At 35.1% G+C, this 10,956-nt stretch overlaps 1 protein-coding gene across 1 annotated transcript; it reads left to right on the forward strand.

Moving 5' to 3' along the window:
• The first annotated feature begins 9 nt into the window (after positions 1-9).
• On the forward strand, positions 10-10,851 carry LOC128986346 (39S ribosomal protein L4, mitochondrial-like). Its single transcript, XM_054406676.1, has 6 exons — positions 10-356; positions 4,278-4,528; positions 7,197-7,421; positions 8,239-8,348; positions 8,897-8,970; positions 10,676-10,851. Exons 1-6 carry the CDS (start codon positions 248-250, stop codon positions 10,819-10,821), a joined length of 915 nt encoding a protein of 304 aa, XP_054262651.1. The 5' UTR covers positions 10-247; the 3' UTR covers positions 10,822-10,851.
• Positions 10,852-10,956: the final 105 nt, after the last annotated feature.

The raw sequence follows: 10,956 nt of genomic DNA on the forward strand, positions 1-10,956 counted from the left end.
CCAGAAGTTCCAAGTTCCAGTTGTTTGTGTGTGAGTGAAGTGAAGTGTTGGTTGAGTGAATATTTATAACATAACCCCAAAGGACCATCCAGCCCGGAAAATCACCCCAGAAAAGAAAATATAATTATAACTTTTACAGAAACAAAATTAATCTTTTCAATATTACCGGTTGAACTTGTCTTCTCTGGTGTAATGTGAACAAGAAGTTGTAATATCCAGTGGAAGGCCTATTTAACAAACATTTGCAATGATGAACAACTTTTTAATTTCCTTGAGATTGTGTGCAAGAAAAAAGCCTCACTCTAACTTATCCATCAGGGGATTATCTTCACATAGTGATTCTACAATTATAGAAGGTGAGATGTCACTTTATAGACAGTGGTCACAACATGTTTTGGAGTTTTATACAACATGGTAGGCCTGCCCTAGATCAAAAATAGGGTTATGCTTAGGCCTATATTGATTGAAACTATCGATTAACACGTTCGCTGCTACGGACGTTCCGGAACGTCAGCCGGGCCACGGCGCCAGGAGCTAAGAACGTTCCAGAACGTCACCGTTCATTGTTGTTTAACGTTGCTATGGATAAGCCAGCACGTCACAAGCGTTCTATATTTCTTTGCAGCTCGTGGGGACGTACTTTTCTGACAATAAAAAATATAGTTTCCCAAATCACCACCAGGGTCGTTTGGAACAGGGCTTTGTTTTACCTCTTTCCTGCTAGATAGCGACACTACTTTACCGACTGTAACCTGGGTAGTGCTGCTATCTATCAGAATCACTTAGTACTATATCCAAAGCCAGTTTTATTGCAGAACATTGCCATCCAGTATAACTACTGTTGTTTTTACTGTAATTCAGTGTATCGGTGGCAATGTCACGCAGCGGCCGAGCGTAGTTCAGCAACTGGCGCCGTCCCGGCATCTAGCGCTCAGCAGCGAACGTGTTAACAAAGGCGTTAACTTTGGGTACAGTTTCTTAACTGGGCTATGCTAATATCGATTGAAATTAAGGATTCGATTAGTAAACCTTCATGCGATTTTTTCGCAATCAGCAAGTTTGGTTGGTTAGGTTATGTTATGATGGCTGCACTTTACTTTAGGTCCTACACTAATTCGAATGAAAATCTATATATTTAATACACAGTTGTAACACTGTTTTCTCAGTAATTACTGGACCGATCTACAAGATTTATGTCTCAAATTAAAGGGGATAGTGTGTAGATTTGCCGAACTTCCTTAGAATTTACGTTTTTTCTAAGGGTTACGACCTACAGCCCTTTAAAAGTCGAGTCAATACAATTCTTATTGAAGAATATAATACATAGTTGATAAATTATTCGTCAGCTGTTTAATGTTTATCAGACATTTGTTATTATTTTTATAACCTCACTTTCAGTATGCAATTATTAAACTTGGAGTTTCTGTTTATAAACACACGATTTTGATCAAGGAAAGTGTATTTGTTAACTTATTTTTGAAATGTTTTAGTTTTCCTGCAAAGTGATCTGAAGGAAAGTGGTAATTGAGTTTAAGTTTGAGTATGGAATGTGAAATAATACCCATAGTAGGGAACGGAAACTTATTGTTTTGATCAATATAATTTATTCTCTACGGCCACCAGAATAATCATGGGGAAATCCGCTTGCAAGTTGTACATATAATTGCTAATGAGTGGGAAACATACAAACATTTTATAGTAGGTGACGAATCTTACTCAAGATCAGTGTTAGACGTTCAGTGGTACCAAACTTTACCTTCTCGAGATGGCGAGTACGCTGGGATACGTGGAACTACAATATATCAGTGATTTTTTTTTTCAAGTACACAGGGAAGTTGCTTGAGAAACTGTGACTTACTATTTGGTTCTGGGGAAGAAGTATGTGACTTGATGTTTAATGGCAATGTTGACTCGGGTCATTATAGCGTTATAAAACTTTATCATTAACCCCAGGGTGTGAAAAGTACAAAAAGAAAAAGAAAAGGTAATCATTAACCGGGCGTAAAGAGACATACCGAACGAAAAAGAAATGTAGAGAACCATCGAACTAAAAAGGTAAAGAGCAGTGTTGGTGTTAAATGTGCTCTGGAATTCCTTACAAAAAAATACCAACTCTTTTGAATTGGGGTCGTTATATTGGATTTGTCACTACTTCAAATCTATGAATTCCGACTCAGAACCGACTAACTGGGACACAAAAATGTTTTAGTTTTCCTGCAAAGTGATCTGAAGGAAAGTGGTACCTAATTGAGTTTAAGTTTGAGTATGGAATGTGAAATAATACCCATAGTAGGGGACGGAAACTTATTGTTTTGATCAATATAATTTATTCTCTATAGCCACCAGAACAATCATAGGGAAATCCGCTTGCAAGTTGTACAGATAATTGCTAATGATTGGTAAACATACAAACATTTTATCGTAAGTGATTAATCTTACTCAAGATAGGTGTTCGACGTCCAAATTTTACCTTCTCGAGATGGCGAGTACGCTGGGATATTTGGAACCTACAATTTATCAGTGAACTATACCCTAACTATATTTTTTCTAGGTACCCTAACTATTTTCTGAGTAGGCCCTACACAGGGAAGTTGCTTGAGAAACTGTGACTTACGATTTCAGTTCTGGCGAAGAAGTATCTGACTTGATGTTTAATGGCAATGTAGACTCGGGTCATAATAGCGTTATAAAACTTTATCATTAACCCCAGGATGTGAAAAGTACAAAAAGAAAAAGAAAAGGTAATCATTAACCGAGCGTAAAGAGACATACCGAACGAAAAAACATGTAGAGAACCATCGAACTAAAAAGGTAGCCTAAAGAGCAGTGATGGTGTTAAATGTGCTCTGGAAGTCCCTTCAAAAAAATACCAATTTTTTTGAATTGGGGTCGTTAAATTGGATTTGTCAGTACTGCAAATCTATGAATTTTGAGTCAGAACAGACTAACTGGGACACAAATATTTTTTCCTTATGTTGTCACAAGGGGAAGGTAAAATGAACTCCTTATCAACATTTTGAGTTTATGGAAAATCTTATCAACAGCGACTATAAAAAAAGTATTAAGGGTCAAAAGAGACAAAAAACGATTTGAGTAAAATATAATACAAATCTGCATTTGAAATGGCCAGTTCTAAGTCTCACTTGAATCAACATCTTTCTGGTAGTGGTAGTCTACATAGTTTTAAAATCCACGACTCCTTTTCCATCAAATTGGACCGTTAATACCCTCTAACATTGAACAAAGTATGCCCAACTTTATATATACGACGTAAACACAGCTTTTACTCACAGTATGGGTCAAAGATTCGTGAAATGCGACCAACTGCTGATGCGTGATTTACATGTAGGCTAAGTGACTATCTTTATTCCATACAACAAATGTAATGAAAAAAAACGAGGAATATAGGAATATACTTGAGCAAATTATCTAAATATCATAAATAGCTGCTTATTAGGTTATCAGCATTGCCCAGTTCGTATACTATTTATTTTTCAAATGAAACTCGAATTAATATAAAACATTCATTTGGTTAAAATAATATATCGGTTTGATTAACATAAAATAGTTTATACAGGCAAACTATCAGTTCTATTTCATGTAACAAATTAAACAACCCCTAAATAAAATACAAAGATAAACAGTATTTGTTAATTATTATTTCTTTTATTGCTGACAATATTCCCGTGGCGGAGCACGGGCGGTTAACTAGTATTGATTATTCGATTGTTTCATTTGATATATCGTTCTCAGATTAATCGATATATCGATCGATATTTTCAATCGAATGAGTGTAGGGCCTAAAGTAAAGTGCAGCTGTTATGATAGTTTAATTTTATAATAGGCCTAGCTATATTTAAAAATATTGATTATTAATCAATATTTTCAATCCTATAGGCTAGTTTCTAAGATTAGAATAAGAATAAGAATGCTTTATTGCCGTTACACTGGTTTACATGCATGGCACAGTCAAGGAAATGTCTTAGAACTAAAGGTTTTAACTTTCAATTGATATTAGCACAGCCCAGTTAAGAAACTGTACCCACGCCTTTTCCGCAGGAAAAAATGTCATTTTCTGAATCAGCGTTGAATTTAGAATAGAATCTTAAAAATGTCTAACAATTTATGTGGTTGCTTTGGTTTTAAGGGCATAAGTCAAAAAACCACCATTTAAGAGCTATCCTGTAATCTATTTAAACTCTCAACAGACTACCATGGTACACCATGCACTTTAGCTTGAATATTAGTGTAATATCTAATTTGTAAGTTTGTTTCAGTTAATAATGAGATCAATACTGAATCAACACCGGTAGCACCATCACCAGAAAGAAGCCCAATCATATTTTCAAGACAACTTCAATACTTACCAAAGGCAGTCAAACCAAGATCGGCATGGGTTGAAAATATAGACACCTTAGAAGAACAGAAAATTGGTCTGGTCGATTTACATCCAGAAGTCTGGGGCATGATGCCTCGAATCGATATTATAGCACAAAATGTTCACTGGCAGAAAGAATATAGATTTGTGGTAAGGAATGAGTAACCTTTACTAGAATGTATACTATGGGGAAATGAATGTCTGAATTGCTTTTATTGCTCATAGTAGGCTATAACTTTTCTCGTTTAGCTCCTGATCATTGGGCTTTAACCTTTCATCTGGCTACAGCCCAGGCAGATTTATTTTTGTGAAAAAATATGTGAAATCGCCAGCCAGCAGTTTTAAGAGTATTAGTACCTCAGGTGCATTTTTCCTAGGAACCAATTGACATTTTTTTGCCCTCACCTGCCTTGCAAAACCCCTATTAATCAGGTGAAGTCGCATAGCAAGGAGCTCGGCTCCGTGTATCACAGCTGGATTTTCAGAGTGTATTTAGTTCAATGCCCCAAAGCAGAACTACAGGCGACAGTGCGTCATTGTAGCAGAAAAACAAGGAGGGCTACAGAAAGTCCAGCCTGCCCAACTGGTTATTAATTTAAATTTTTTTATGGTTTATTTTTTTATCAAGCCACATGGCCATTTCTCACACTTAACATATTGTAGGTATAAGTTTCTGTAGAAAGTTGACAACTTTATTTTCTGCCAAAAAATTATCCATTCTACAAACAGTATCACTACAAAGTGTCATGCATACATAAGCAAAAGCTGCGAAGTCAATATTCTGTAGCCCTACATTGATCGTGAGGAAGAGCGCATAATAACCGAATTTCCAAAGTGATTCAATATAGTAAAAGTAGGCGTTTTCAAACCGATACGAGCCTTTGAAAACTTATTAATTTCCAAATAGCCTATTCATTAAAACTATCACTCACAAGGATTATTTACACGCAACTTGGACCGTGTAAGCCCGCAGAAAATTTTTGGATTTTCCACGACCTTGAGGGGTTCCTTGAGTCACATTGGTGTTGTTTTTGTTTGCCAAATATTTGTTTGGTAAAATATGTGAAGTAAGAACGTTTATTGATTTAATGTAGGTACAATTTTATTGTTAGGCCTATACCTACATGGTTTTTATAAATCTTTGTAAATTAACTTAGTTATATGAAGGTATAAAATAAAAATTACATAGTTTTGTCTTATGTTTCAATACCCGAGAAGAAAAAAGACTCGGTGTGTCACTGATTTAAAATCGGTCGTGTTTTAAAATCAAAGACACCATCCCATGAAGGGTTAAGGGAATCTGGCTGATAAAACAGCTGACTTTGCAAAACAACTACTGAGTAACAAAGCTACACAGATCATCTCAATCCATTGTACGTTCATATTTGTGTCTAAATACGCACACCCTAGCAAATCAAAATGATGATCCCTTCTCTTAATCTCAATTAATAATGAATGGTTATTTTTGTCACTAACTCAGATAACACTACAGTTTACGTTCGTTACTGGCACGGTAGGGACTGTGGCGTTGCTGGATTATAGAAATTACAAAGTGACCATTCGCATGTCAAAATGACCTCACAACCCGTTCCAGTTCCAGTATTACAAAATAATGCAAAGGGAGTAGTTACTTTTTTCCACAATTCTATTGGCTCTCGAACACCATTACCGCAACAATACAGTAAATAACCATTAGCTTCGGTGGACTAGTGGATAGCGTACCAGGCTGGTAAACTGAAGGTAGCTGGATCGAGTCCTGCCGGAGACACCAACTTTTTGTCAAAGATTTAGCTTGGAATGCGATTAAATCTTTTGTTAAAATTTGAGGCAATTATAATTTTATTTTACGAACAGAACAGTTTTTTTCATTAGTAAACCTTAATTAGATTTTTCCATCATCAGCAACTTTGGTTAGGTTATGACAGTTTAAATTTATAATTAACAAATTATCAAATTGAATTTGAGGCATTTACCTATAAATTTATTTTATGAACATTAGCCTACTACTATTTTTTTCGATTAGTAAACCTTCATTCGATTTTTTCATCATCAGCAAGTTTGGTTAGTTTGGTTAGGTTATGACAGTTTAGTTTTAAAAATAAAAAAATTTATTTTATAATTTTTCTTAATTTTAAGTATGATATCATGGATCTATGAACCACGTTATATGACGTTTAGATCAGTCTCATTTCATAATAAATATTTAAGTTAAAGTTGCGGACATAAAACGTGAAGTTTATTCCATCTATTTCGGTTAATGAGGCTTAGAGGTACTACCGTTCCTAATCCTAGGTTTTCTTTGTGTGCAACCTGTTCCTAAACAGTTATAAAAGTAACTGGATTTGGAACAGACGTGCGAATTGCCTCTGCCTAGAAATTAACTTCTTAATGAACATTTTCGAAAACATATGTTATTTAAAAACTGGTAGAAATAGTGCTAATTTTAGAGTGTCAAAATGGAATAGTTGAATGGTTGGTCATTATTTAGTGTTTCAATTCAATTTATTTATACATACACTGACAAAGGGCATTTTAACAGTACACTAGGGACCACAAGAATATGCAGTTGGTGGCAGCCAATAAAAAGACTGGACTACCAAGCCGTTGCAACATCACCCGTTCATTACTTTTCGACACTAATTAAAATATACTAAACAATATTTTCAAATCAGCTGGTATTATTAGATTTGGCAACAACGCACTGCCCTCATTGGCTCTTCGAGCTGGCATAACCTCGGCCCTAGGTGTGAAATATAGCCTACTATTATAAAAGTTTGTAAAATATTTCAGCTAAGGCTACATATAATTGATGTTTCAGGACTACAATTGGGCACCAACTAGAGAGGAGAGACCGGGTGGTGGACGCAAGCCATGGCCTCAGAAGGGCCTAGGTCGCGCTCGTCACGGCAGCATACGATCCCCACTGTTTCTGAAGGGAGGGGAGGCCCACGGTCCTCGTGGTCCGACCTCTCACTTTTACATGCTTCCATACTTCAGCAGAGTCATGGGCCTCACATCCACACTCTCAATCAAGCTGAGTCAGGTAATGGGACAAGTCAAGCCAAGTGGCAGAATATTAGTTAGGCTAGTTCCACTACAGAAAATACCATAATGTATAAACAGAAAATGAAAACAAATTAAAGAAATTCCAATCACATTATTTTATTTACAATGTGGGGTGAAAATAAATAGAAGTCCGTACATTACATATTTTTGGTCGAGTTTTCAACCACTAGACTATAGTATAAGTGAATGTATAGGGAGAAGGGTGGGTTTTTATGAATGAGCGTATTTCTAACTACCTATACTATTGGTAGGGATATTGGTACATCCATATTTGAATCTAAAGGCCACATTCCATGCATCCATTTCAACCTTGAGTATCAAAAACGTTTTAGTAAACCTTTTTTGTCAGGTCTGGTGATGCAACTTATGAAAAACTAGGGGCAGAGCTTGGTGCGAAAGGCCCACCTAATATATGATGGATTGCTTCAGTAAAATTTGAGAGAATGAATAATGCTTTGTGAATTACACCTGGAATCAGTAATTTTAATTTTGCTAATGTGCATGACTATGTTTTATTTTAATGTAGGCCTATGTGCATTAAAATTTGTTTTAACAGGACCTGAATGTTTAGGGGTTTGCTTGCTAGCATAATTATATTTATAGCTTAATGACAAACAACATTTGGGTCCGGAAACAATCTCGCATTGAACTGACTGTCAACGAGCAACTTTGAAATTTATAGGTTTGGACTTTGAATCATTAGGCTACTTGGACAATTCAAGAATCATAAGTAAATATAGGCTTAATTAAATTACTATTCCATGGAGTTAAAGGAAGTTATTTTAACTTTCCAGGATGATCTACACATTGTGGACTCCCTGGAGATACCAACTGATGAACCTCGATACCTTGAAGACCTCATCAGCACTCGTGGTTGGGGAATATCTGTCCTCTTTGTTGATGTGTAAGTTAAAATAATTAATCGTTAATCTAGATGTCACGTTACCTGATTCCTGAGTAAACAGGTATCAGGTTCCAGGTGTTTGTGGGTATAGAAGTAAGTCTCAGATAAAATTTTAAGAAAGAAGCTGTCTAAATGTAAATTGTATCCTTTAAAAATGTTTCCCTATATAGTTGTTTTATTTCTGATACATATACCTACTACAAAGATTTATTTTCGGCCCATTGAGCTATCTAGTGTACTATTTTCCAACTGAGTCTATATCAGTTGTGGCCTTGCTTGGGCCGTGCTAAAATAATACTTCATACATTTTAAGGTAGCATAGCATATTGTGTGGTCAATTGAATAACCAACTTTAATTGTTGTTTTTAGGATTTTTTGAGAGGATAGCAGGCTTACCTGAATGGGAAAGAGTCCAAACTGGCAGTTTGGACTCTTTCCCATTCAGGTAAGCCTGCTATCCTCTCAAAAAATCCTAAAAAATCTAGGCCCTTGTGCTCTATGCTACACCTTTAATTGTTGTTTGTTTAACATAATACATTTACTTACAGGCCAGATCTGATGCCCAAAAATATTTCTTTGGCGTGTGAAGGATTCAAGCACATGAATCTAATGCCCGCATATGGTGAGTCTATGGCAAATTAATTTTCTCAGTATGGTGCTGAAGTAGAACGCTTCAGGTTTTAAACGAATCATTCTGAGGGGAGATGTTTCCCCTCTATAAATCATAGTAGGAGAATTATTTCTATTGAACAATTTGTTATTTTGTTAATTATTTAATTAATTTGCTGTGGTACTTATATAATAGAATTCATCCAAACAAAATTTAACAATTTGTAGCAACCACTAATTAGCTCACTTGATACCTTAGGATTGAATAAAATCAATACTGTACAAATTAAATAGTTAACATTCAACAAGCCTTGAATTAATAAATTTAAATATTGATTTTTGTAATTTAAATAACTAATGTGTAATTTTACTCCAATAATCATCAATAAAACTCATAATTATATATAGGCCTAAACAGTGACTTGATCGACTTTATGTCAATATACCCTCAGTCCAAGCTTCAAGGTGAGGATAATAGATAAAATTTTAGTAATGTGCTGTGAAACTGGCATCGAAACATCACACAGTTTGAAGCCTATTACTGCACACCACAACTTAGTCTCTAGCAACCCCAAGCATCAGCAGTTCTTGAACTTTTTGGACTGGTGACCCACCGTCTTGGACATTTTTCCTGCAAGCCTTTTTTAGAACAATATTAAAAGTATAAAATTATTTTATTCTAATTAATTTTGTTAAACTATTATGTACACTGGGAAACCTACACATAAGATAATTATGAGGGTAATTTTTTTGAAAATAGATTATCTAATTCTAAACACTAATGTTTGAGAAACTTTAAATAGCTTAAAATAAATTTTTAATCTTCTATTTACAAGAGAATATCTGTTTTGATGTTCAATTTTCTTTGGATTCCAGCAAAATAGGGGTCTGCGGATGTTTTTAAATCCTGTACTACAAATTATAAATGTAGCCTACTTTGGGCCAGGCTCAAAATTAAAAATATCCAATATCTAGCACTTCAAAAGATAATAATAAATTGAAGAATCTGTCATCATAGCTAACACTTCCTTTGTGAACTCTTTGAAAACAAATCTGAAAATTCAAAATTGTAGTGTCCGATACCCCTTATAAATCAAACACTGTCAAAAGTGTTTGACAGGAGATAAATTTAACAATTTATTCAACCTTCCCATTAATTTCATTACAAAAACTTGAGTTAAGAAACCTAGGTTTTAAAGTCGTTCCATATGTTTACAAATTAGTTGGTAAATTCAGAGCAATTCTATCACAAATCCATCCTAACTATATTCCGTAAATTGCAGAACTAACGTGATCATCTCAACGATCAAGGTGACGTCGTAATCGTCTTCTGTGTTCCTGTGTTCTTATTAACGTAATGATAATTATCTACATGTCGTAAGATATTTTCATTGATCGCAATATTAAAACGTTATTCACGTCCAAAAAGTCCCAAAACTATTGAAATCTACAATAATGCTCGGTAGGGTACAGTATTAATTCTGGTGCTCAGCAGACCATATGAGTCCCAACTAAAAACATTTTTAATGTTGTGTCTCTCTGTGACCGACAGTATGGGAACAGCTGGTATAGATTATTCATTGCCTTCTCCCCTACTACCTTCCCTCATTTAACACCAATTCCTTCTCCTCATTAGCTGTTTGGCACTAATTGATTTAGACTTGCTGACTACCTTCAACTGTGTTGGAAGCCAAATTATAGCTTAAATATATGTTTAGGCTTGAACGTGTACAGTATGCTGAAACATGAGACACTAGTTCTGACGACAGCAGCCGTCGACCACATCGAGGAAAAACTCCTGTTCGCTCTTCACCGGGCGGATTACAAGGATAAAATGAAGAAATTCAAGATAAATCAAGTGTAAAGTTATCTTGTAAATAATTAGCGTTAGTTTTCAAAATGCTTATTTATTTTCATTCCTAACTGTATTACATATGTTTTCAAGCTTTACTAACAATATTCCAGGATTCACATTATACTAGGTAGGTACTGTGATAGA

The sequence above is a fragment of the Macrosteles quadrilineatus genome, unplaced genomic scaffold (genome assembly GCF_028750875.1).
Source record: "Macrosteles quadrilineatus isolate MER2022 unplaced genomic scaffold, UCM_ALF_1.0 Scaffold_2__2_contigs__length_208266976, whole genome shotgun sequence".
In the NCBI taxonomy this organism is placed as follows: Eukaryota; Metazoa; Arthropoda; class Insecta; order Hemiptera; family Cicadellidae; genus Macrosteles; species Macrosteles quadrilineatus.

Bases quoted from the DNA above. Each gene is read 5' to 3' on its own strand.
- LOC128986346 (XM_054406676.1), top strand. From the start codon at position 248: ATGATGAACAACTTTTTAATTTCCTTGAGATTGTGTGCAAGAAAAAAG. The intron at 357-4,277 runs GTGAGATGTCAC...AGTTTGTTTCAG, and splicing joins TGATTCTACAATTATAGAAG to TTAATAATGAGATCAATACT. The intron at 4,529-7,196 runs GTAAGGAATGAG...TTGATGTTTCAG, and splicing joins AGAAAGAATATAGATTTGTG to GACTACAATTGGGCACCAAC.